Source organism: Oratosquilla oratoria, unplaced genomic scaffold (genome assembly GCF_046742065.1).
Source record: "Oratosquilla oratoria isolate Oo_2021 unplaced genomic scaffold, ASM4674206v1 SCAFFOLD50, whole genome shotgun sequence".
NCBI classification, from domain to species: Eukaryota; Metazoa; Arthropoda; class Malacostraca; order Stomatopoda; family Squillidae; genus Oratosquilla; species Oratosquilla oratoria.
In genome coordinates this window covers 262,634-290,202 of record NW_027467714.1, presented here as the reverse complement: position 1 = coordinate 290,202, position 27,569 = coordinate 262,634, and the positions used below count along the sequence as shown (strand labels likewise).

The 27,569-nt window shown below is 40.6% G+C and overlaps 1 protein-coding gene across 10 annotated transcripts in view; it reads right to left on the bottom strand.

The window, feature by feature from the left end:
- The window catches only part of Atf-2 (Activating transcription factor-2), a 102,295-nt gene that overhangs the window by 53,046 nt on the left and 21,680 nt on the right, over nt 1–27,569 (bottom strand). For all 10 annotated transcript variants that reach the window (XM_076182114.1, XM_076182111.1, XM_076182112.1 and 7 more), the window contains exons 6-8: nt 25,563–25,688; nt 4,558–4,677; nt 3,224–3,401 (exon numbers count right to left, since the gene is read on the bottom strand). In XM_076182114.1, coding sequence (XP_076038229.1) covers nt 3,224–3,401; nt 4,558–4,677; nt 25,563–25,688 — 424 coding nt within the window. The remainder of the gene's footprint in view (nt 1–3,223; nt 3,402–4,557; nt 4,678–25,562; nt 25,689–27,569) is intronic.

Below are 27,569 nucleotides of genomic sequence, written 5' to 3'. Positions count from 1 at the left end.
AGGCACTGTGGGAGGTTATGCAGATATATGGGATAGGAGGAAAGCTTTTGGGAGCTGTCAAGAGTTTTTATGAGAGTAGTAGAGCATGTGTTAGGATTGGAAATGGAGAGAGTGAGTGGTTTGAAGTAAAGGTGGGACTTCGTCAAGGATGCGTTATGTCGCCCTGGCTTTTCAACTTATACATGGATGGGGTGGTGCGAGAGGTGAATGCTAGGGTAGTGAGTCAGGGATTGGAGATGGTTAAAGAAAATGGAGAAAAGTGGGAGGTGAGCCAGCTGTTGTTTGCGGACGACACTGCGCTTGTGGCAGGGTCAGAGGAGGGATTGAGGAAGCTGGTGGCAGAGTTTGGGAGAGTATGTGATAGAAGAAAGCTAAAGATAAATGTGGGTAAAAGTAAGGTGATGAGATGTACAAGGGGTGAAAGTGGCAGTAGACTGGAAGTGAACATTAAGGGAGAGCGACTGGAGGAAGTGGATAGTTTTAGATACTTGGGTGCAAGTGTAGCAGGAAAAGGTGGAGTGAAGGTGGAGGTAGAATGTAGATTGAGAGAAGCGAGTAAATGCCTTGGTGGTTTAAAGAGTGTAATGAGGAATAGACATTTGGGAATGGATGCGAAGAGGAGACTGTATGAAGGAGTGATTGTGCCAACAGCACTGTATGGGGCAGAAACGTGGAACATAAGAGAAGAAGAGAGAAGGAGTTTGAATGTGTTTGAGATGAGGTGTCTGAGAAGTATGGTGGGGGTTACTAGGCTAGATAGAGTGAGAAATGAGGAGGTGAGGAGGAGAACAGGGGTGAAAAAGGATTTGGGAGATAGGGTTGATGAAAGAATATTAGGATGGTTTGGACACATGGAAAGAATGAGTGAAGAAAGACTAGTAAAAGAGGTATGGAAGGCAGATGTGGAGGGAGTGAACATGAGGGGACGTCCTAGGATGAGGTGGATGGATGGGGTGAAGGGGGCTTTGGGGAAGAGGGGAATGTCTGTTGAGGAAGGAAGGGAGAGGATGGAAGACAGAGGTGAGTGGAGAATGGTTGTATATGGATGATGTTGTGATTGCATGAGGAGGAATGGGCGGGGGGTGGGGGGTGGGGTAGTATGTGTGAGTAAATTTTGACGCAGCCCGAAGGGATTTCTCCCCGTCCTCGCCTTATATGCAAAGGGGGACGGAGAGGGGGGGTCGCCGATTAAATGAAGCGGCCTTGCTGTGGATGTACTGTGTCTTGCGACACTGCTTCTGACCCAGGGCGGTGGGCAGGGTGCAGCGATGACCCGTCATCCAGGAGGTGCTCAGATGAGAGGAAGGGTGGGAGGGGTGTGGAGTGTATTTAGGGATGAAATGGGTGGGAGTGTTTTTATGCCTTTCCCTTTTTGGCTACCTCCCTTGGAAGGGGGAAAAAGCCTTGGTATATGTATGTATGTACATTTGGCAACTCCCTAAAATACTCTGCCCATCTTCCTCTTGCTGCCATCTCTTCCATTATCATCTCTTTATGTGCACCTTTTACCTTTTCTTTTCTACTTGGTTCACCTCCTCTTCATCTCTTAATCTCCTTCCAACTCATTTTTATTATATATATCAAAAGCTTTTCCCCTTATAAGGGAGGTAGCCAAAAAACAAAGGCATCAAGACCACTCCTACCCATTCCATCCCTAACATACTCCACTCCCATCCACCCTCTTATCTTGGCTCCTCCTGGATGATGGGTCATCCCTGCATCTCACCCACTGCCCTGGGTCAGAATCAGTGTCACAAGACACAGCACATCCACATCAAGGCTACTTCATTAAATTAGCGATACCCCCTCTCTGTCCCCTCATGTAGAAAAGGAGATGGGGAGAAATCCCTTCAGGCTGCATCAATTTATTTCTCACACATACTCCCTCACCCCCATCCCCCACCCACTCCACTATCATCCATACACAACCATTCTCCATTCACCCCTATCTTCTGTCCTCTCCTGTTCTTCCTCAACAGACATTTCCCTCTTTCCCAATGCCTCTCTTACCCCATCCATTCAGCTCATCCTAGGTCACCCCCTCATGTTCGCTCCGCCCACCTTTGCCTTCCACACCTCTTTTACAAGTCTTTCTTCACTCATTCTATCCATGTATCCAAACCATACCAATACTCTTTCATCAACCCTATCTCCCAACTGTCTTTCCACCTCCATTCTCTTCCTCACATGATTTCTCACTCTATCCAGCCTAGTAACCCCTACCATACTTCTCAGGCACCTCATCTCAAACATTCAAACTCCTCTTCTCTTATGTTCCATGTTTCTGCCCCATACAGTGCTGTTGGTACAATCACTCCTTCATATAATATACTCTTAGCATCCATTCCCAAATGTCTATTTCTCATTACACTTTTTAATCCCCCAAAGCATTTACTCGCTTCTCTCAATCTACATTCTACCTCTACCTCCACTCCTCCCTTTCCTGCCACATTTACATCCAAGAATCTAAAACTATCCACTTCCTCCAGTCTCTCTCCCTTAATACTCACTTCCAGTCTGCTACCACTTTCTCCCCTTTTACACTCATCACCTTACTTTTACCCACATTTATCTTCAGCTTCCTTCTTTTGCACACCACCCAAACACTTTCACTAACTTCCTAAAACCTTCCTCTGATCCTGCTACAAGTGCAGTGTCATCAGCAAACAACAACTGGCTTATCTCCCACTTTTCTCCATTTTCTTTAACCATCTCCAATCCCTGACCCACTACCCTTGCATTTACCTCCTGCACCACCTAATCCATGTATAAATTGAACTGCCAGGGTGACATTACACATTCCTGATTATTTTCAAAACTTTCTGTCATACTCGTATCCCATTTCACATCTGCTCTCCTATTTGCCTCCTTTATCTTATGCTTTACTTCTCTTTTATTTGTACCTCTGATTCTCTTGTCCTATGTTGTAACCAATCTGTGAATGCTCATTTCTTCTCTTCTACAACTTTCTTTGCTTCATCATCCTACTATTCACTACTGTTCCTTCTATTTCCTCCAGTCCTTCTTATTCCACACATCATCTTTGCACACCTTGTGACTCCCTCCTTGAAACATCCCCATTCCTTCTCCACTCCTAGTTTTACTCTATCCTTCACTCTTTCCCACTCTTCTCTCAGCTTCTGGTACTCCTCCTACTCCTTCTCATTTAAGCAGTGTGGACCAATAATATCATGAAAATCAAAACAGCCAAAATTCTACTTACCAATTTGGCAAACGACTGTGCAGATTTTTCGCTTGATGAAGTGGTCCCTCCTGATCCAGTAATGGATGACGAGGACAGTGAGGAGGTAGAGGAAGTAGAAGTGGTACAAGTCGATGTTCCCGAAGAGACAACAGGAGTGGCAGGAATTTCAACTGGTATTGCTTGCCCATCAGGTAATCTGCAATTTTGGTTAGTGCTTTTAAGAGACAAGGAGGTAAGGAGGAGAGTAGGGGTGGAAAAGGAGATGGCAGATAGGGTTGATGTGAGGAGGTCTTGCTGTGAATGTACTGTGTGTTGCTGCATTGCTCCTGACCCAAGGCAATGGGCGAGAGACACGGTTGACCTGTCATACATGAGGAGATATGATAAGAGGGAGGAAAGGGTGGTGGATGAGAGTGGAATGAGTGGGAGTGGGTATGTGCATTTTGACTTCACTACCTTTTTTATAAGGGGGAAAAAGCCCAATGTATGTATGTATATATATATATATATATATATATATATAGATAGATAGATAGATATAGATAGATAGATATATATAGATAGATAAATAGATGAGTGTCTTATAAGTTTTCATGGATTTAAAGGAGACATGTGAATTATTGTGTTGTAGATATATGGGATATGGGAAAGTTTGTTGAGGGTAGTCAAAAGTTTTTACATAAGTAGTAGAGCTTGGGTGAGGGTCAAGCATGGAGGGAGAAATGGTTTGAGGTGATGATAGAGCTGTGCTAGGGTTGTGTGTATGGAAGGGGTGGTGTGGGAGGTAAACTTGGGAATGCTACAAAGGGGCTTGAAGATGACGAGTGAGAGAGGAAGAAAGTGGGAAATGAGTCAGATGTTTGCAAATAATAGTGCACTTGTAGCTCAGTCTAAGGACAAACTAAATGTATATGATGGCAGAGTTTGAGAGTGTAAGTGGAGAAAGCTGAGAGTAAATGTAGGCTGAAGTAAGGTGATGAAATGTACAAGGAGTGATGATGGTGACAGGTTGGAAGTAATTCTAAAGAGAGGCTGGAAGAGTTTTAACCCATTAAACTCCGATGACAAGATTCTTGTCATCGAAGTTTAATGGGTTAAGTATTTGGAGTCACATATGGTAATGAGCTTACTGTATGCTATTCACTCACTACCAATTCTAATTTATTAAGTTTAAGTATTAAACAATAACAAAAATTGTTACAGAAGAAATGGATGTGAATAAAATTATGCCTTTTGACTGGCCACTTCCCTTGTAAGGTGGAAAAGGCCTTTGGTATAAGCATGTATGTATTAATCAGTACCTGTATATATCTTATGAGAAATATCATTTTGGATTAAAGTCTACTACATACCTTAACAAAAGCTGAAGGACAGTGGCACTTGGTGATGGAGGTACAGAGGATGGTTGTGGAGCAAATCTGATGCTCGTATTTTGAGATACTGACACAGGCAAAGACTGTGTTACAGATGGCCTAAAATAAAAATAAATAAATAAAAAAAATTATATAAACAAATACATACATATCAAAGACACACATACATACATATACCAAGGGCTTTTTTCCCCTTACAAAAGAAGTGGCCAAAGTCAAACACATATATCAAAGGCACTTTCCCTTTTATATCATTAGAGGAGGGGGCAAGTCAAAGCATACCTCCATTTCATAGATACATATACAAATATACACACACACACACATATATATATATATATATATATATATATATATATATATATATATATATATATATATATATATATATATATATATATATTCTCTTTTTTTTTGCATGAGGGGATGAAGGGGTGGGGTCATCGATTAAATGAAGCAACTTTGCTATGGATGTGCTGTGTTTTGCTACATTGCTTCTGACCAAGGGCAGTGGGCCAGATGCAGAGATGATCTGTCATCCAGGAGGAGCCAAGAAAAGAGGGAGGGTGGTGAATGGGAATATGTGGGGATGAAATGGGTGGGAGTGGGCTTATGGCTCCCTTATAAGGGGGGAAAAGCTATTGGTATATGTATGTATTTACCCAGTTATATTTACCTAGTTGTATTATACGGAAAGGGAGCTATGCTCATTGTAACCCGTCTTTGTATCTTTCAGCATCTATTTTTTTTTTTATTCTTGTACAGTTTTTGCACACACTGTTGCCTCATCCAATTTGTTCCAGACACCTACCACTGTATGTGGAAAATTTTTCTTTTTCAGATCTCTTCTATAACTATCCTTTTTAAGTTTCTTTTTATGTCCTGTTTTTCTTTTATCCCACTATAATAAATCTTCTCTGTCAAGGACTTCCATCCCTTTCATAATTCTGTAAATAGCCAGTAGATCTCCTCTTTCTCTTCTTTGTTTCAGGGTTATATTTACCTAGTTGTATTATATGGGAAGGGAGCTATGTTTGTAGTGACCCGTCTTTGTATTTTTCAACCTCTAGTTTGATCTTAAATTCTTGTATAGTTTTTGCACACACTGTTGCCTCATCCAATTTGTTCCAGACATCCACCACTCTGTGTGGGAAACTATTCTTTCTCAGATCTCTTCTATAACTATCCTGTTTAAATTTCTTTTCATGTCCTCTTGTTTTTCTTTTATCATACTTTAATAAATCTTCTCTGTCAAGGACATCCCTTTCATAATTGTAGATGGTCAGTAGATCTCCTCTTTCTCTTCTTTGTTCCGGGGTTGGTAGTTCCAGTCTGGAAAATCTTTGTTCATATATTAATCTAGAAAGTGTTGGTGCCATATTTATCGTTGCTCTTTGGATTCTTTCTAATTTCTTTATATTCTTTTTAGTACTGGGTGTCCATAGTGTCACTGCATACCATCTTGGTCTTATCAGTGTGACTAATATTTTCTTTAGCATTTCCTCAACCAAGTAGTCAAAGGCCACCTCCATTGATCTTAGTAAATTGAAGGTTTCTCCGACTATTTTGTTAATACGCTTGTCTGGTGACATGTCTTTGTTAATAATTACTCCTAGTGTCCTTTTCCGAGCTAACTTTTTTACTCCCTTTGTACCAGATACTCTATTTTTACTTGTTCCAAACTCCACTATACTACATTTTTTTATGTTGAAGTTCACTTCCCATTTTTGGCTCCATTCCCAGATTTTATCCAGGTCTCTCTGTAGAGATTCATAGTCTTCCTCTGTACTTTCTTTAGTAGTTTTGCGTCATCTGCAAAGAAGTTCATATAACATTCTACACCATCCATGTCATTTATATATATGGCAAACATTATCAGAGCTAATACAGAACCTTGTGGGACTCCACTTATCATTTCTTCCCAGTTTGAGGTTTTGTCTCTGAAATACCACATCATTTTTTTCCCATTCAAGAAATCTTCCATTTCAATAACTTTCCTTGTACATACATACATATACCAAAGGCTCTTTTCCCCCTTACACAGGAAGTAGCCAAAACGAAAAAGGCATAGAAACCACTCCCACCCATTCCATCCCCTACATATTCCACTCCTCTCCACCCTTCTACCTCCTTCTCATCTTGGTACCTCCAGGATGACAGGTCATCCCTGCATCCTGTCCACTGCCCTGGGTCAGAGGCAGTGTCACAAGACACAGCACATCCACAGCAAGGCCACTTCATTAATTTGGCGACCCCCCTCTCCATCCCCTCATGCAGAAAAGGAGAAGACGGGGAGAAATCCCTTCAGGCTGTGTCAAATTATTTCTCATACATACTTCCTCACCCCCCATCCCCCACCCACTCCCCCTTATGTATCACAGCATCATCCATACACAACCCTTCTCCATTCACCCCTATCTTCTGTCCTCTCCTGTCCTTCCTCTACAGACATTCCTCTCTTTTGTAATGCCCCTTTTACCCCCATCCATCCATCTTATCCTAGGACATCCCCTCATATTCACTCCTTCAACCTCTGCCTTCCGCACCTCTTTTACTATTCTTTCTTCACTCATTCTTTCCATGTGTCCAAACCATCCTAATACTCTTTCATCAACCCTATCTCCCAACTCCCTTTCCACCCTTGTTCTCCTCCTCACCTCCTCATTTCTCACTCTATCCAGCCTAGTAACCCCTATCATACTTCTCAGACATTTCATCTCAAACACATTCAAACTCCTTCTCTCTTCCTCTCTTATGTTCCATGTTTCTACCCCGTATAGTGCTGTAGGTACAATCACTACTTCATATAACCTCCCCTTAGCATCCATTCCCAGATGTCTATTTCTCAATACACTTTTTAATCCACCAAGGCATTTACTCGCTTTTATCAATCTACATTCTACCTCCACCCCCACTCCTCCCTTTCCTGCCACATTCGCACCCAAGTATCCAAAACTATCCACTTCCTCCAGTCTCTCACCCTTAATGCTCACTTCAAGCCTGCGGTCACTCTCTCCCCTTTTACATCTCATCACCTTAATTTTGCCCACATTTATCTTCAGTTTCCTTCATTCAAACACCTCAAACTCTGTCACTAAATTCTTCACTCCCTCCTCTGATCCTGCTACAAGCGCAGTGTCGTCAGCAAACAGCAACTGGCTTATTTCCCTCTTTTCTCCATTTTCTTTAACCATCTCCAACCCCTGACCCACCACCCTAGCATTCACCTCTCGCACCACCCCATCCATGTATAGAGTGAACAGCCAGGGCGACATAACACATCCCTCACAAAGTCCCACCTTTACCTCAAACCATTCACTCTCTCCATTTCTAATCCTAACACAAGCTCTACTACTCTCATAAAAACTCTTGACTGCTCTTAACCCCTTCCATACGGTGCCGCACACGTAGGCGTCATGGGGAGCGAGTGTATTCGCGAGGCTGCCATATCGGCGTCTTGATTATATTTATTGTAGTCGCCCCTCCATAATGACATTCTTTCTAATTCTTTTGTAATCGCATTTTCTATGGTTATCAAAATTCACGGGTGAAGAGAGAACGATCGATATAAGCGGTGACTATATTTTATGATGCGAATATTATTGCGACACGTCGTACGGCTGGCATTGGCTGCTGCCACCGAGATCTAAGTCCATGACGCCTACGTGTGCGGCACCGTATGGAAGGGGTTAATAGCTTTCCTCCTATCCCATATATCTGCAGTACCTCCCACAGTGCCTTCTTGTCTACCCTGCCCTAAGCCTTATCAAATCCGTAAAAGCCCAAAAAACATCCTTAACTTCCTATAGCTTTCTCACATATCTGTCTTACCACAAAGATCTGATCTACACAACCCTTACCTGTAATAAACCCACACTGTTCCTCACCAATTACTCCCTCTGTTCCTCTCCTAATCCTCTCAATCAAGATCCTCCCATAAGCCTTCCCAACTACACTTAACAAACTAATCCCTCAGAAACTACTACACTCACACTTGTCCCCTTTTCCCTTGTAGAGTGGAACTATACAGGCATTCCTCCAGCATTCTACCCTCTCTCCAGCAAACATTAAATAACCTCACCAGCCAGTCCACCATCAATGTACCTTCTTTTTTTAGACATTCTGCATGGCATCCATCCAGACCAGGTGCCTTACCTGCTTTCATCATCTTAACAACTGCCTTCACTTCATCCTTCCTTATTTCTCCTCCATTTTCCTCACTCATCACAGTCATTTTCTTGGCACTTCCCACTGCAACTATCTTTCCCTCCCTATCCTCCTTCACATTTAGCAACTCCCTAAAATTCTCTGCCCATCTTCCCCTTACTGCCTTCTCTTCCATTATCATCTCTCCATCTGCACCTTTTACCTTTTCTTCTCTACTTGATTCGCCTCCTCTTCCTCTCTTAATTCCTTTCCAAAACATCTTTTTATCATTTTCAATATTTTCTAACATACTCTTCCACCATTTCACATCTGCTCTCCCATTTGCCTCCTTTACCTTGTGCTTTACTTCTCTTTTCTTTGTACCTCTCATATGACTCGCTTGTTCTATTTTGTGTCTGTGAAAGCTTGCTTCTTCTCTTCTACACCCTTCTTTGTTTCCTCATCCCACCATTCACTACCCTTCCTTCTATTTCTTCCCATCCTTCTTGTTCCACACACCATCTTTGCACACTTTGTAACTCCCTCCTTGAACCATCCCCATTCCTCCTCCACTCCTAGCTCTACTCTATCCTTCACTCCCTCCCACTCCTCTCTCAGCTTCTTCTTGTACTCCTCCTTTTCCTTTTCATTTAAAGAGTCCACTCTAAGCACCTCCCTACCTTTTGTCCTTCTCCTCTTCCTCCATCTATCCTCCACTCTCAACTTACCTTCCACCAAAAAATGATCTGATATTCCCCCACTCTCTCCCCTTAGAACATGTACATCCTTAACTCTTCCTATTATACTCCTATCTACCACTACATTTTCCATTAACACCCTATCTACCACCATTCCATCCACCACCTTCTCCCATGTGTCCTTATGCTTGACTTTCTTCCAAAACACTGTATTTGCTATCATCAACTCTCTTTAAAGACACATCTCCACCATCAACTCTCCACTACGATTCTTTCCTGGAACTCCACATTTCCCAACCACTCCATCTATTGGTTCATTTCCTACCCTAGCATTAAGGTCTCCCAATACTACTACATTGACATTCCTCACTAATCCCTCTATGCACTCATTTAAATCTATCCAAAAAGCCTCCCTTTCTTCTAATCTCTTCTCACTACCAGGCCCATATGCATTTACAAAAACCCACATTTCCTTTCCAAGTTTCACCTTCATCCACATTATCCTTGAGGAAACCTCCTTCCACTCCACTACATGTTTACATATCTCTTCACTTACAAGTATAGCCACCCCTTCTCTCCCTTGCCCTCTCTTCACTCCTGATAACCTCCCAATTACACTCCCAAACTCACACTTTCCTAGTTAACCTTGAAGAAACCTCCTTCCACTCCACTACACATTTACCCGTCTCTTCACTTACTAGTATAGCCACCCCTTCTCTCCCTCATCCTCTCTTCACTCCTGAGAACCTCCCAACTACACTCCCAAACTCACACTTGTCTCTCCCTTTCAACTTAGTTTCACTTAAAGCCAACACATCCATCTACTCACAAACATACTGCCTATCTCTTCCCTTTTACTCTCATCTGTACCACATCCACGCACATTAAATGACCCAAACCTTAGGGTGCTGGTTGGAAAACTCCTAGACCCTCTTATGCTTTTACTTTTTTAGGAATGTCCCCTGTGGGGTTACAGGGAGAAGGATGCCTGGTCCCAATCCCCGTCCCGTTTTTCTCGCCTCTTACAATCCAAGTGGAAATACTTAGTGGCAGTATTCTTTCCCCCCACCACAGGGTAGGTGAAACAAGGAAATTAAATTAAAAAAAATTGTACAGGACAGCAACAAAGGGTTGGGGGTCAGCATAATGGAGGGACAGTAGCAGTAATAAAAGTGTCATCATTTCTCTGTGAGCAGTCCTCCTCTATCGCAGACAAAATGATGTGTGGCTCTAGTCCATAGGGGCGCCCCATATAGACCCAAAAGTATCAACTGCATGCTACTTTGCCATAACAACATGCAGCCAATACCCCAGACGGGGTATAATAATGAGAATCAAGCAAATGATAATAAACAAATGGACAAATAACGAAACAATTAACAAATAATATAAAATAAATGGTAGTCATTACAGCATCTTGCTTAGGTGTTTATCTAAATAATTCTCAAAGCTTCAAACTGAACTACATTGCACTGCCTCTGCATGAAGTATATTCCATTCATTAACTACACAGTTGGCAAAGTTGTTTCTACCCACTTTCAAATTAAATCTATTTCCGGGCAGTTAGAGACCATTGTTTTTTGTCTGGTTGTCATTCAGTGTGAAAATTTTGTCACTTTTGATGTCAATTCCGTTTAAAATCTTAAAAGACCTATCACGTCACCTCTGAGTCTACACTTTTTTTAGGGAAAACAGATTCATATGCTTTAGTCAATTTTCGTACGATTTATTTTTTATATTTGGAATCAGTTTTGTGGCTCACCATTGCACTTTTTCCAATCTCTCAATGTCTTTAATGAGATTCAGTGACCATACAGAAACAGCATATTCCAAATGTGGACAAACTAACGATTTATATAGCTTATTAATGAAAGATAGGCAGTATGTTTACGAGAAGAAAGATGGGTGTGCTGGGTTTGAGTGAAACTATAATGAAAGGGAGGGGCAAGAGTGAGTTTGGGAGTGTAGCTGGGAGGTACTCAGGAGTGAAGAGGGGACGAGGGAGAGAAAGGGTGGCTATACTAGTAAGTAAAGAAAATGGAGAAAAGTGGAAAATAAGCCAGTTGTTGTTTGCTGATAACACTGCACTTTTAGCAGGATCAGAGGAGGGATTGAGGAAGTTAGTGACAGTTTGAGGTGTGTGAAAGAAGGAAGCTGAAGATAAATGTGGGCAAAGGTAAGGTGATGAGATGTATGAGGGGAGAGAGAGACAGCAGGCTGGAAGTGAGCATTAAGGGTGAGAGACGAGGAAGTGGATAGTTTTAGATACTTGGGTGCAAATGTGGCAGGAAAGGGAGGAATTGGGGTGGAGGCAGAATGTAGATTGAAAGAAGCGAGTAAATGCCTTGGTGGATTAAAAAGTGTAATGAGAAATAGACATCTGGGAATGGATGCTAAGAGGTTATATGAAGGAGTGATTGTGCCAACAGCACTGTACGGGGTACAAACATGGAACATAAGAGAGGAAGAGAGGAGTTTGAATGTGTTTGAGATGAAATGTCTGAGAAGTATGATAGGGGTGAGGAGGAGAACAGGGGTGGAAAGGGAGTTGGGAGATAGGGTTGATGAAAGAGTATTAGGATGGTTTGGACACATGGAAAGAATCAGTGAAGAAAAATTAGTAAAAGAGGTGTGGAAGGCAGAGGTAGAAGGAGTGAATATGAGGGGGCGTTCTAGGATGAGATGGATGGATGGGGGGGGGGGCTTTGGGGGAGAGGGAAATATCTGTTGAGGAAGGACAGGAGAGGACAGAAGATAGGGACAAATGGAGAAGGGTTGTGTATGGATGATGCTGTGATGCATGAGGGGTAGTGGGTGCAGGATGGGGGGTGAGGAAGTATGTATGAGAAAAAATTTGATGCAGCCCGAATGGATTTCTCCCTGTCTTCTCCTTTTCTGCATGAGGGGATGGAGAGGGGGGATCGCTGAATTTATGAAGCGGCCTTGCTGTGGATGTGCTGTGTCTTGCGACACTGCTTCTGACCCAGGGCAGTGGACAGGATGCAGGTATGACCTGTCATCCAGGAGGTGCCAAGATAAGAGGGAGGGAGGAGGGTGGAGGGGAGTGGAATATGTAGGGAATGGAATGGGTGGGAGTGATTTCTATGCCTTTTTCTTTTTGGCTACCCCCCCGTGTAAGGGGGAAAAATCCTTTGGTATATGTATGTATGTATTAATGAGTGATGGACTTTTGAAGTCAAAAGATTGCACAATCACTCCTAGAATCTTATTTGCTTTCTCAGAGGCTGAAATACACTGCTTGGATGATTTGAGATTGTTACTGATATTTACGACGAGATTCTATTCACTATCCACTTTTGTTGATGAATTTCCAAATGACTTGTAATCTTATTATTATTTTTATCTATGTGCATTACCTTGCTTGTGTTAAATTTCATTAGCCACTTTTCAGACCATTGCTGAAATTTATCTAAATCTTCTTGAATATCTAATTGGTTTGAGTGATCATTTGCCATTCTACAGTTTTGTATCATCAGCAAATTTGAAAAGAGTAGATTTAAGTCCATGGTCTATATCATTTATATATACTATGAATAGAAGTGGCCCAAGAACGGAACACTGAGGAGCTCCACTTGTAACATTTTTCCATCCAGAAGTTTTTCCATTCAAAACAACTCTGTTTTCGATCATTCAACCAATTGCTAGTCCAACTTAATAGGCTGCCATTTATTCCGTGTGAAGCTTATTTAGTAAGTAGTCTATTGTGGGGGATGGTATCAAAAGCTTTTGCTAAGCCTACATATATCAAATCTATATTGTTTCTTTTGTCATAATTCGAGATAACTGTGTTGTAGAATTCGAGTAAGTTAGTCATGCAAGAACGTATCTGTCTGAAACGATGCTGGCTATTATCAAACAGTTACTTTCTAACTGATGTTCGATAGCATCTCTGATAATAGTTTCCATCATTTTTCCTACGACTGAAGTCAAACTTATAGACCCTAAGGATTACAAAGGCAGAGCATGCCAACAGGAGACCTTTTCGTCCATACCTAGGTCGGATGCGAAAAAAAAATCATAACAATAATAAATTAATCAATAAAAACTATAATAATGTAAATAGCAAATAAAATACATAAATAAATGCATAGGTATAGTTAAATAATAAACAGGTATATAGTAAATAATATTAAATTGACATATAACTAATAATAAATGAGAATCAAACAGACAAATGATAACAAAACAAAAACAAATAATGAAATAAATTGAAATCATGACAGCATCTTGCTTAGGTGTTTATCTAAATGATTCTTAAAGCTTTGAACTGAACTACATTGCACTACCTGTGCAGGAAGTTTATTCCATTCATTAACTACACGGTTGGCGAAGTTGTTTCTACCCACTTCCAAATTGAATCTATTTCCGGACAGTTTGAGACCATTGTTTCTTGTCTGATTCTCATTCACTGTGAAAATTTGGTCACTTTTGATGTTGTCAATTCCATTTGGAATTTTAAAGACCTGTATCAAGTCACCTCTGAGTCTATGCTTTTTTAGGGAAAACAGATTCATATGTTTTAGTCAATTTTCTTATGATTTATTCTTTATATTTGGTTTCTTTTTGTCACCTTTTTTGAATATGGGAGTAACATTAGCTGATGACTGTGCTTGTAGCAGGATCAGAGGAGAGATCGAGGAAGCTAGTGACAGAGTTTGGGAAGGCATGTGAAAGAAGGATGTCGAAGATAAATGTGGGTTAAAGTAAGATGATAAGATGTATCAGGGGAGAAAGTGGCAGCAGACTGGATGTGAGTATTAAGGGAGAGACTGGAGGAAGTGGATAGTTTTAGATACTTGGGTGTGAATGTGGTAGGAAAGGGAGGAGTGGAGGTAGATTGTAGATTGAGAAGTAAATGTGGAGTTCCAGGAAAGAATCGTAGTGGAGAGTTGATGGTGGAGATGTGTCTAAAAAGAGAGTTGATGATAGCAAATACAGTGTTTCGGAAGAAAGTCAAGCATAAGTACACATGGGAGAGGGTGGTGGATGGAAGGGTGGTAAATAGAGCATTAACCCCTTCCATACGGTGCCGCATACGTAGGCGGCATGAGGAGCAAGTGGATACGCGAGGCTGCCATATCGGCGTCTTGATTATATTTATGGTAGTTGCCCCTGCGTAATGATATACTCTCTAAACTGTCTTCATCATATTTTCTATGGTTATCAAAATTCACGGGTGAAAGAGAGAACGATCGATATAAGCGGTGACTATATTTTATGATGCGAGTATTATTACGACACATCGTACGTCTGACAGCTAATGCTGCCCGCGAGATTTTGGCCCGGAGTGAAGAGGTTAATGGACTATGTAGTGGTAGATAGGAGTATAATAGGAAGATAGGAGTCTAATAGGAAGAGTTAAGGATCTACATGTGCTAAGGGGAGAGAGTGGGGGAATGTCAGACCATTTTTTTGGTGGAAGGTAAGTTGAGAGTGGAGGATAGATGGAGAAGAAGGAAAAGGACAAAAGGTAGGGAGGTGCTTAGAGTCAACTCTTTAAATGAAAAGGAAAAGGAGGAGTACAAGAAGAAGCTGAGAGAGGAGTAGGAGGAAGTGAAGGATAGAGTACAACTAGGAGTGGAGGAGGAATGGGGATGGTTCAAGGAGGGAGTCACAAACTGTGCAAAGATGGTGTGTGGAACAAGAAGGATGGGAGGAAATAGAAGGAAGGGTAGTGAATGGTAGGATGAGGATACAAAGAAGGTTGTAGAAGAAAAGAAGAGAGATTTCAAAGATTGGTTACAAAATAGGACAAAGGAGTCATATGAGAGGTACAAAGAAAAGAAAAGAGAAGTAAAGCACAAGGTAAAGGAGGCAAAGAGAAGAGCAGATCTGAAATGGGGTAAGAGCATGACAGATATACAGGATAGGAGGAAAGCTTCTAGGAGCTGTCAAGAGTTTATACAAGAGTAGTAGAGCTTGTGTCAGGATTAGAAATGACGAGAGTGAGTGGTTTGAGGTAAAGGTGTGACTTTGTCAGGGATGTGTTATTTCACCCTGGCTGTTCAATTTATACATGGATGGGGTGGAGTGAGAGGTAAATGCAAGGGTGGTGGGTCAAGGATTGGAGATATTTAAAGAAAATGGAGCAAAGTGGGAGGTGAGCCAGCTGTTGTTTGCAGATGACACTGCACTTGTAGCAGGATCAGAGGAGGGATTGAGAAAGTTGGTGACAGAGTTTGGGAGAGTGTGTGATAGAAGAATGTTGAAGATAAATGTGGGTAAAAGTAAGGTGATGAGATGTACAAGGAGTGAAAGTGGCAGCATACTGGAAGTGAGCATTAAGGGTGAGCGACTGTAGGAAGTGGATAGTTTTAGATACTTGGATGCAAATGTGGCAGGCAAGGTTGGAGTGGAGGTGATTGAGAGAAGCAAGTAAATGCCTTGGTGGATTAAAAAGTGTAATGAGGAATAGACATTTGGAAAAGGATGCTAAGAGGAGACTGTATGAAGGAGTGATTGTGCCAACAGCACTGTATGGGGCAGAAACATGGAACATAAGAGAGGAAGAGAGAAGGAGTTTGAATGTGTTTGAGATGAGGTGTCTGAGAAGTATGATAGGGGTTACTAGGCTAGATAGAGTGAGAAATGAGGAGGTGAGGAGAAGAACGGGGGTGGAAAGGGAGTTGGGAGATAGGGTTGATGAAAGAGTATTAGGATGGTTTGGACACATGGAAAGAATGAGTGAAGAAAGACTAGTAAAAGAGGTATGGAAGGCAGATGTGGAGGGAGTGAACATGAGGGGACGTCCTAGGATGAGGTGGATGGATGGGGTGAAGGGGGCTTTGGGGAAGAGGGGAATGACTGTTGAGGAAGGACGGGAGAGGACAGAAGATAGAGGTGAATGGAGAATGGTTGTATATGGATGATGCTGTGATACATGAGGTGGAATGAGGGGGATGGAGGGGTGAGGTAGTATGTGTGAGAAAAATTTCACACAGCTGAAGGGATTTCTCCCTGTCTTCTCCTTTTCTGCATAGAGGGACGGAGAGGGGGGGGTCACCGATTTAATGAAGCGGCCTTGCTGTGGATGTGCTGTGTCTTGTGACACTGCCTCTGACCCAGGGCAGTGGACAAGGTGCAGGGATGACCCGTCATCCAGGAGGTGCTAAGGTAAGAGGGAGGGTGGAGGGTGGTGGGGGGTGGAGTGTATTTAGGGATGGAATGGGTGGGGATGGTTTTATGCATTTTTCTTTTTGGCTACCTCCCTTGTAAGGGGGAAAAGCCTTGGTATATGTATGTATGTATGTAAATGCTTTGGGAGATTAAAAAGTGTACTGTAATAAGAAATACATATTTGGGAATGGATGCTAAAAGGAGATTGTATGAATGAGTGATTGTGCCAACAGCACTGTATGGGACAAAAAAATGGAGCATAAGAGAGGAAGAGAGGAGATTGAATATGTTTGAGGTGAGGTGCCTAAGTACAATAGGGGTTACTAGGTTGGATAGAGTGAGAAATGAGGTGAGGAGTAGAACAGGGGTGGAAAGGGTGTTTGGAGATAGAGTTGATGAAAGATGGATGGTTTGGACACATGGAAAGAATGAATGAAGAAAGATTAGTAAAAGAGGTGTGGAAGGCAGAGGTGGAAGGAGTGAACATGAGCGGGAGTGGTTGTGTATGGATGATGCTGTGATCCATGAAGGGGAGTGGGTGGGGGAAGGGTGATGATGGACTATGTGTGACAAATAAATTGATGCAGCCTGAAGGGATTTCTACCTGTCTTCTTCTTTTCTGCATGAGGGGACGGAGAGATGGGGTCACCAATTTAATGAAAGGGCCTTGCTGTGGATGTGCTGTGTCTTGCGACATTGCTCCTAATCCAGGGCAGTGGGCAAGATGCAGGGATGACCTGTCATCCAGGATGTGCCAAGATAAGAGGGAGGGAGGGAAGGGGGTGGATAGGAGTGGAGTATGTTGGGGATGGAATAGGTGGGAGTGATTTTTATGCCTTTGGTTTTTGCCTATCTCCCTTGTAAGTGGGAAAAAGCCTTTGGTATACAATGGGTGACAAAAACTTCGGTGCCAGAGTAAAAATAATGAATTTCCTCAAATAACCTACATTATCTGGTACTTACTCTCCAGGACTTTGTTGGACACCCCTTTCTCTTGATACATTCTTGGAGACATTTAGGGACAGATGCTGCAAGATTTTGAAGCCACACATTGTCCATATTCTTCCAAATATCCTTGATGGCTACCTCCAGCTTAGGGATTGATGCACTCGCATAACTTATCTTTCATGAGCACCCAGAGGTTCTCAATTGGGTTTAAATCATGTGAATTACCTGGCCAATCTTTTATATACTCCACATCACAGAATGCAAACCATTCTTTAACGAGTTTAGCAGTGTGGCATGGTGCACCATCCTGCATGAAGATATCTGTTTTGCACTGAATAAAACAGTCCTCCAAATGATCTTAACCCCTACAGTGTCAGCAGCATATGTTGTTTGCCGCAATTGTTTTATGGATTAAGCGTCAGCGGCATATGTTGTATGCTGCAATTTCAAAAATTTGCCAAAAATAGGCATTATGTTGAGGGTCAAATCTGTGGTAATGACCAAGTAGCCCTATCCAATGATTTGACCCTCAACATAATGCCTATTTTTGGCAAATTTTTGAAATTGCGGCATACACGTGAGAAATGAGGTGAGGAGGAGAACAGGGGTGGAAAAGGAGCTGGGAGATAGGGTTGATGAAAGAATATTAGGATGGATTGGACACATGGAAAGAATGAGTGAAGAAAGACTAGTAAAAGAGGTATGGAAGGCAGATGTGGAGGGAGTGAACATGAGGGGACGTCCTAGGATGAGGTGGATGGATGGGGTGAAGGGGGCTTTGGGGAAGAGGGGAATGTCTGTTGAGGAAGGACGGGAGAGGACAGAAGACAGGGGTGAATGGAGAATGGTTGTATATGGATGATGTTGTGATTGCATGAGGTGGAATGGGCAGGGGGTGGGGGGTTAGGTAGTATGTGTGAGCAAAATTTGACGCAGCCCGAAGGGATTTCTCCCCGTCCTCTCCTTTTATGCAATGGGGGGACAGAGAGGGGGGGTCGCCGATTTAATGAAGCGCCCTTGCTGTGGATGTGCTGTGTCTTGCGACACTGCTTCTGACCCAGGGCAGTGGACAAGGTGCAGGGATGACCTGTCATCCAGGAGGTGCTCAGATAAGAGGGAGGGTGGAGGGGTGTGGAGTGTATTCAGGGATGGAATGGGTGGAAATGATTTTATGCCTTTCCCTTTTTGGCTACCTCCCTTTACGGAGCTACCTAGTGTAGGCCTCATGGTCTTTTGCAGTCTCCTTTATTCTTATGTTCTCCTTTATTCTTATGTTCTTATGTTCTTGTAAGGGGGAAAAAGCCTTGGTATATGTATGTATGTATGTATGTATGTATGTATGTATGTATGTATATATATATTAATTATATATATATTATATATATTATATATATATATATATATTATATACATATATATATATATATATGTATATATATATATATATATATAATATATATAATATATATATATATATATATATATATATATATATATATACATATATATATATATGTATGTATATATTTTTTGGGCTCAGATGCTGGGAGGGGGAGTACATACAACATTCACCCAGCCATGTGTTTAGTAGAGGAAGGTAAGGACCCAGTAGTTAGCGTAAGTATCGGGGGAAATGATATAGGTAAGTTAGGGAGTGAGGAATTGTTTGCGCAGTTCTGGGATGTGCTAGACAAGATTAGAAATAGGGGAGGTGTTCCTGTTGTATGTGGAATCCTTCCGAGGTGTAGAGTTGGAGGCATGTGGCATTCCAGGGCTATTGCAATGAATTGCAGGCTGGCAAAACATTGTAAGACCAATGGATGGGCATTTGTCGACAACTGGGACCACTTTTATGGTAAGAATCACCTATACACAAGGGACGGGGTGCACTTGTCACCCAGAGGATTTCAGCTCCTTGCTGAATTCCTTGAGCGAGAAGTAGGCATACTACAGGGTTTTTTCAGGTAGATTACGTGGGAGTAGGGGGGAAAGTGTCAGAATATAGTTTAGGCAATAGAAGCAACTAATAGATTGACTGTGAAAATGAATCACCAAACCAGGTGGAGGGAAGATAAACTTAAAGTTCACATACAAATAGCAGAAGCATAATTAACAAAATTTATTTGCTGCGAGGTAAAGCATACATAGAGAATTTCGATATTATAGCTATTATTGAATCCTGGACCAACATGGCTGATAAACATTTCCTTCCGGAAATCAAAATAGAAGGATACAAGTTTTGGACCAACATGGCTGATAAACATTTCCTTCCGGAAATCAAAATAGAAGGATACAATTTTTTTCACAAGGATAGGGTTGGCAGGAATGGGGGAGGTGTAGCACTTTTCGTTAAAAATACATTAAACTGTATGATCAACAATTCAATTAAGGAAGAGGACTGTACGGAATCTATTCGGGCAAGGATAAGAAAGGATAAGAAAGTTATTATTGGCATCTTGTATAGACCTCTGAACCTCAGCATTGAGCAAACTGATCCCCTGATTCATGAAATTCACAGAGCGTCCCAGTACAAAAACGTTGTGATCATGGGAGATTTTAATTATAGAAACATTGACTAGGAAACTTTAATAGATCATGAAGTGAAGAAATTCCTAGATGTGGTGTAGGATAATTTCCTAAAACAAGTGATTACCGATCCTATGAGGGGACAAAATACCCTGGACTTAATTTTAACTAATAATGAGCACCAAATTAGCATCTAATAGTGGGAGATAGTCTAGGCTCTAGTGATCATCAAGAAATAAGATTTAATGTTATTTGGGAAAAATTAAAAAGTATGAATAACTTTCAAGTACCAGACTACAGGTAAGCAAACTTTGACAATATAAAAACCTGTTTGAAATTGAATACGAAATATCATGTGGATGTTTTGAACATTGTCGGGTCTCGGAGCGTGACTGGGGGGTCAGGACTAAGGGTCGGGTCACGGAGGGTAATATGCATACCTTGGGTCAAGTCATTTGGGGGCGAGGGCTCAAAAGTCAGGTCAGCGATTTGGAAGAAATGTATAGCAATCTAACTTATCAAATTATCAATGCACAAAACACATTTATCCCTCTAAAGTCAATACAGAAAAATAGTAATACTCCCAAATGGATGACGGACAGATTGAAACATGAGATCGGAATGAAAAGAGGACTTTATGTAAAAATAAAAAACGGGGAATCACACCTTAGATCAAGATATAACGAAATGGCAAAGCTGGTTAAAAGGAATACACGTACAGCGAAACATAATTATGAAATCAAGGCTGCCATTCAAGCAAAATCCAACCCAAAGGGTTTCTTTCACCTCTATAGAACAAAAAATAAAGAAAGAATAGGACCAATTAAAAACGATGAAAACGTCATGATAGAATCAGAGGAAAAATGAGTGAGGAGTTTAACAATTATTTTCTATTGGTGTTTACTAATGAGAGGCTAGATAAAGACCCCAGACTGCAATCCTATTTTCAGAGGGGATGAAGAAAGTAGTCTAATATCAGCATTAGTAAAGAAGAAATAGTCAAGCATATTGAAAGACTTAGAGCTACAAAATCTCCAGGTCCAGACAAAATTTTTCCAAGAATGCATAAGGAGTGTAAATTTGAAATCTGCAACCAGTTAACTGAAATATTCAATAAATTGGTAGACACTGGTTTTGTGCCAACTGCTTGGAGGCAGGCAAACGTTGTTCCTGTTTTTAAGAAGGGGGATAGATCGTCTATATGCAACTACAGGCCAATCAGTTTGACATCGGTTATAGGAAAAATGCTTGAATCAATAATAGTAAATAGACTCATAGAACACATCGAAGGACATAATCTAATTCATAATTCACAGCACGTTTTCTCCAAGGGTAAGTCATGTGTGACTAATCTTCTATCCTTTTACACTAAAGTACCGTATTTTTCGGTGTATGACCCGCGGCTTTTTGCCTCAGAAAGGAGCCAAATTTCGGGGGTGCGGGTGATATAAAGGTGCGGGTCATCTGTGGATTCTGGTTAGAAATTGCCCTCTTACGGAGTCAAAAAAAAAAGAAAATGAACGATTAGTTTAGCTGGGTGCCCTCTCGGATCGGGGATTTGCGGGGGGACCAACCGGATTCGTCGTATGAAAGTTGATTTAAGTCATAATACAGCGCGTATGATCGAGACAAACGACAAAGAGAAGGTAGGATTTGTCTTACCCGCTTTACATGCTCTTGTTATTAATAAAGGCATTATCATAAATAAAACAGGCTTAACTAAACAGCATGAACACAATACAAGTGACCGGTACCAACACCAACATCGTGTGTCGCGATCAAACAAAAACAATCGGGCGGCCATTTTCGCAATTACAAATTACAAACTGTACCTGATTTCTTAATGCTAAATTTGTGCATTACATGTGGGTCGTTCAAGCATGGAAGAAAATTAAAGAATCGACTATTCAGAACGGTTTCCGTAAATCAGAAATGTGCCATCCTGCAATGTTCGATGCATGCTACGACTCGGAAAAGGAATCGGACGAATCCGAAATGGAAACGGATAAGTCACTGCATCAGAATTGGCCGATTTATACCACAACCTCTTCCATGACGATACAGAGGATGAGGAATTCGATGGCTTCGTGAGTGATGATACGCCTTCATAAACATTGACTGTCGTCTGTGATCACTGTGTTTTTTTCTAATAACGATGTGCTCCATTGACTGTTCATAACAGTTCAGTAATGTGCTCTATTATTGTTCTATTCTATTGAAAACTAACCATTGGAAATTGTTTGGTTTAAAAATTACCAGTGTTTGTATGGCATTTATAAACCAATTGATTAATTACCGGTAAACAATCAAACAGGGTTTTATGACATTATTTACACAAATTTATTAAGGTTCTTTGTAATATATATATATATATAAATATATATATATATATATATATATATATATAAATATATATATATATATATATATAAGTGCAATAAAATATATTGAAATGTAATTTGTTGGTTATTCTTCATCTTCATCACAATCAGAAATAAATAGAACTGGAGGAATACTAGTATCATGATCATGAATCACAATGCCGTGTCTTCGACCCATCCCAAAGGCATCGTAAGATCAGTTGCACACTTTCGAGATCACCCCTCTTTCATCAAAGCTACCACTACATCTAGTGGCAGCTTCAGAAACCAAATTGTGATGAATCCTGAAAAGCAAGATATCACCAAGAAACCTGCTAATATCGGAAAACATATATATATCTTTTTATAAATCACATAAGCATTGATGAAACGAAATTTAGAAAAAGCCTCAGTTTTGAAATTACTTTGATCACCACGTCAACGGCCGGCCGTAACAACAACCGCCGTGAGCTGTGCCTGTGGCCACCCATGCATGGGTAGTATACATCGTCGGATCTACACTGCCGCGCACGCCATATGACTGCGGGTCATACAGCGGTGCGGGTCTTGTGTGGATTTTCACTAAGGTGTAAGGGGGTGCGGGTCATGTAACGGTGCGGGCTATAGTCCGAAAAATACGGTATATAAAGCGTCAGATAACAATGATAATTACAATGTTATTTACCTTGACTTTAGCAAAGTGTTTGACAAGGTGCTACACCAGAGACTACTAAATAAAATCAAAGCCCATGGCATAGGAGGAAAAGTGTTAGAATGGATTAGAGCTTGGATTAGTAACAGAAAACAGTGGGTCACCATAAATGGAATAAAATCTAGGTTGGGCAATGTTACTAGTGGGGCCCCCCAGGGCTCGGTTTTGGGTCCCTTGTTGTTCGTTATGTACATAAAAAACTTAAACAATGGGATAAATAGTGATGTAAGTTTGCGGACGACACTAAAATAGGACGGCTAATTAGGTCAGGAGACGACGCAGAGATTCTGTAGGATGATCTTAATAAATTGTTAACATGGTCGGTGAAATGGCAAATGAACTTCAATATCTCTAAGTGTAGCGTGTTAAACGTAGGGCTACACAACACCAAAAATAGATACAGCTTCGACAACACGTTTTTTAGAAAAATCTGAGTGTGAGAGGGACTTGGGAGTTCTGGTGAGTCCAGACCTTAAAACCAGGAAGCAGTGCATTAGTGCCAGAAATAAAGCTAACAAAGCATTAGGTTTCATTGATAGGATGGTAATGAATAGAAGTGCAGAGGTAATTATTAAACTCTATCTAGCGATAGTTAGACCTATCCTTGACTATGCGGTACAGTTTTGGTCTCTGTCCTACAGAATGGACATAAATTCGCTAGAATCAGTACAGAGAAGAATGACTAAAATGATACACGGACTCAGAAATTTGCCTTACGAAGAAAGGCTTAGGCACCTAAACTTACACTCTCTGGAAAGACGCAGAGTGCGGGGTGATCTAGTAGAAGTGTTCAAGTGGATCAAAGGTTATAACAAGGGTGATGCAAACAAGGTCATCATAATAAAACAACAGGGCAGGACTCGCAGTAATGGGTATAAACTGGACAAATTTAGATTTAAGGAAATAGGCAAGAATTGGTTTACTAATAGGGTGGTCGATGAATGGAATAAACTTAGTAACCGTGTAGTAAGCGCTGAAACTATCAGTTGTTTTAAAAAACGATTAGACAACTTTATGGATGGGGATGACAGGTGGTGATGGATACGGAGCTGCCTAGTGTAGGCCTTATGGTCTCTTGCAGTCTCCTTTATTCTTATGTTCTTAAATAGCTCAAAATATTGGTCTGCATTCAGAGTTACATTTTTTGGTAGTATCACTAATAATTTCACACCATGGTAGCCAAAAGCACCCCAAACCATCAGTGAATCAGGATGTTTTACAGTACCGTTTGTGAATTTTGGGTCCAAAGGATCACTGCCAGGACAAAAGTACACTTTTCCAAGATGGTTTCCAGTAACAGTAAAAGTGGCTTCATCACTCCACAACACATTTTTTCACTTCTCCACATCCCACTGTAAATATTTGCGGCAAAAAGCGACCCTGTTCTTTTCCTGTTTTATGGATACAAGTGGTTTCTTGCAAGCATTGTGGTGTGAGAATTGTAGATCATCATGCAGGTGGCAGTGTACTGTTCTCACAGACACATGACCAAGTAATTTAGGGTTTTCCTTCAACTGTGGTGCTGTTATATATGGACTAGCATCCACCTGTCTCCTCAGTACCTTCAGAGTATGAGGAGCAGTCTTCCTGGCCCTCCCTGTGGACTTGTTCTGTAATGGCAGATCGGCTCCACCAGCATCACAAGTTTTCTTAGCCCACCACTCCACACTTCACAGTGCCAACCCCATTATGGTGGCTATTTCTTTGTTAGTTTTTCCTGCCTTACACAATGCTGCAATGCCTGCTACCTAGTCATGTGTCAACTGTTTCTCTTAGCCCATACCTTATCTATGGCCACAAAAACAATTTGAGATAAACCAATACCATGGAACACGCCATAGCTACCATGGTGTGGGATCATTAGTGATACTACTAAAAAATGTAACTCTGAATGCAGACCAATATATTGAGTTACTTAATGATCATCTGGAGGACTGTTTTATTCAGTGCAAAACAGATGTCTTTATGCAGGATGGTGCACCATACCACACTGCTAAACTCATTAAAGAATGGTTTGCATTCTGTGGAGTATATAAAGGATTGGTCAGGTAATTCACATGATTTAAACCCAACTGAGAACCTCTGAGTGCTCATGAAAGATAAGTTATGTGAGTGCGACACTTCATCAATCCCTAAGCTGGAGGTAGCCATCAAGGATATTTGGAAGAATAGGACCCTGTGTGGCTTCAAAATCTTGCAGCATCTGTCCCTAAATGTCTCCAAGAATGTTTCAAGAGAAATGGGTGTCCAACAAAGTACTAGAGAGCTGGTTAGTACCAGATAATGTAGGTTATTTGAGGAAATTCATTATTTTTACTCTGGCGCCTAAGTTTTTGTCCCCCACTGTATGTATGTATGTATGTATAATGTGATGCATCATTCATATGGCAGATAATGCTGCATGTGAGAATTTGACTCATACAAAGTGGTTAAAATAGAATAAACAAATTGACTCACCCTGCTGTGATGACAGGAGTTGGGGTGGAGATGACTGACGTTGCATTTATATCAGCAGCCTCAGCTGCACAAGTTACATTTATGCTCAATTTACTCTTTGCTGAACCATCTTCTATTTCTTCCACTCTGAGAAAAAAAAAAAAAAAGTGCTGAAATAACAACTATCCCTTGAAATAAAAGTTCCAAATAATTACAACACCAACTATTAAACTGTGAAAAATAAGAATGTAACCTAAGAAAAGGTGAAACAAATTATGAAGTTGTACAAGCCATCAAATCAATATCATCTACATTTTCTAGTCAATTAAAACTTAAAATGGTATGTTCCTGGTATTCAAACTTCATGATTACTACTCACACCCCCTCACCATAAAATTACTCATTTAAGCTATCAATACAATAATAAAAACTATTTACCAGATTTTTTTAATCAATATATGCCAATACATACAAAAGGCCCTCTTCCCCTTTACAAGAGTGGTAGTGGCCACAGTAAATACACCTGTCCCTTAATTTCACCATCAAAAAAAGGGGGAACATCAGTCCAATAAAAATAATAAATTTAACATATTTACTGTAATCTAATATCACACTTATGAAGGATATTGAAGATGGGTTATTGACATGCAATGATTGTACATTGTATTTACCTAGTTGTATTTACCTAGTTGTATTTTACGGGAAGGGGAGCTATGCTCGTGGGGTCCCGTCTTCATATCTCATTTTATCTAAACTATTTTTAAATTCATGTATTGTTTTTGCACACACCACTTTCTCATCTAACTTGTTCCAACTGTCTATTACTCTGTGAGGAAAGCTGTTCTTTTTCAAATCTCTTCTATAGCTGTCTTTTTTTATTTTCTTTCCGTGTCCTCTTGTATTTCTGTCATCCCATTTTATCAGATTCTCTCTATCAGTAATTTCTATGCCTTTCATGATTCTGTAAATAGCTATCAAATCTCCTCTCTCTCTTCTTTGCTCTAGTGTCTGTAGTTTAAGTTTTTGTAGTCTCTCTTCATATGATAGTTTTGAGAGTGTTGGTGCCAGTTTTGTGATTGCTCTTTGTATTCTTTCAAGTTTTTTTATACATTTTTTTGTACTTGGTGACCATATCGTTGCTGCATATTCCAATCTTGGTCTTATCAGGGTGATTAGGATTTTCCTCACCATTTCTTCATCCAGGTATGTAAATGCCACTTTGATTGTTCTTATTAAATTATAAGTTTCTCCAAAAATCTTATTTATATGTTTCTCAGGTGACATATTATTCATAACAATGACTCCCAGGTCCTTCTCATTTTCTACTTTTTTATTCCTTCTTCTCCCAAATTATATGATCCTGTTATTCTGTTTTTGCTTTTTCCAAATTCCATTATACTACACTTTTTTGTATTGAACTCCATCTCCCACTTCCTACTCCATTCTTGTACTTTATTTAGATCTCTCTGTAGTGATTCACAATCTTCTTCAGTTTTCACTCTTTTCAGTAGTTTTGCATCATCTGCAAAGAAGCTCATATAGCTTTCAATTCCTTCATCCATATCATTAATATATATAGCAAACATTATTGGGGCCAGAACTGTTCCCTGCGGGACACCGCTTATTACTTCATTCCATTTTGAGTGCTGATCTCTTATCACTACTCTCATTTTTCTTTCTTGCAAAAAGTCTTCCATCCAATTTAGCAATTTACCTTGTATTCCTCCTTCAGTTTCTAATTTCTTAAGCAACTTCTTATGTGGTACTTTGTCAAAAGCTTTTTTTAGGTCTAGAAATGCACAATCAGCCCATCCATCTCTTTCTTGTATTATATCTATTAGCCTTGAATAGAAACATATTAAATTGGTGACGCATGATCGTCCTTGTCTGAATCCAAATTGCCTTGGATTTAGTACATTGTTTTTTTCCAAGTATTTTACCCATCTACTTTTGATAATTCTTTCACAAATTTTTGCTATTGTACTTGTTAGAGAGACTGGTCTATAGTTGGTAGGTTCTTCTTTATTT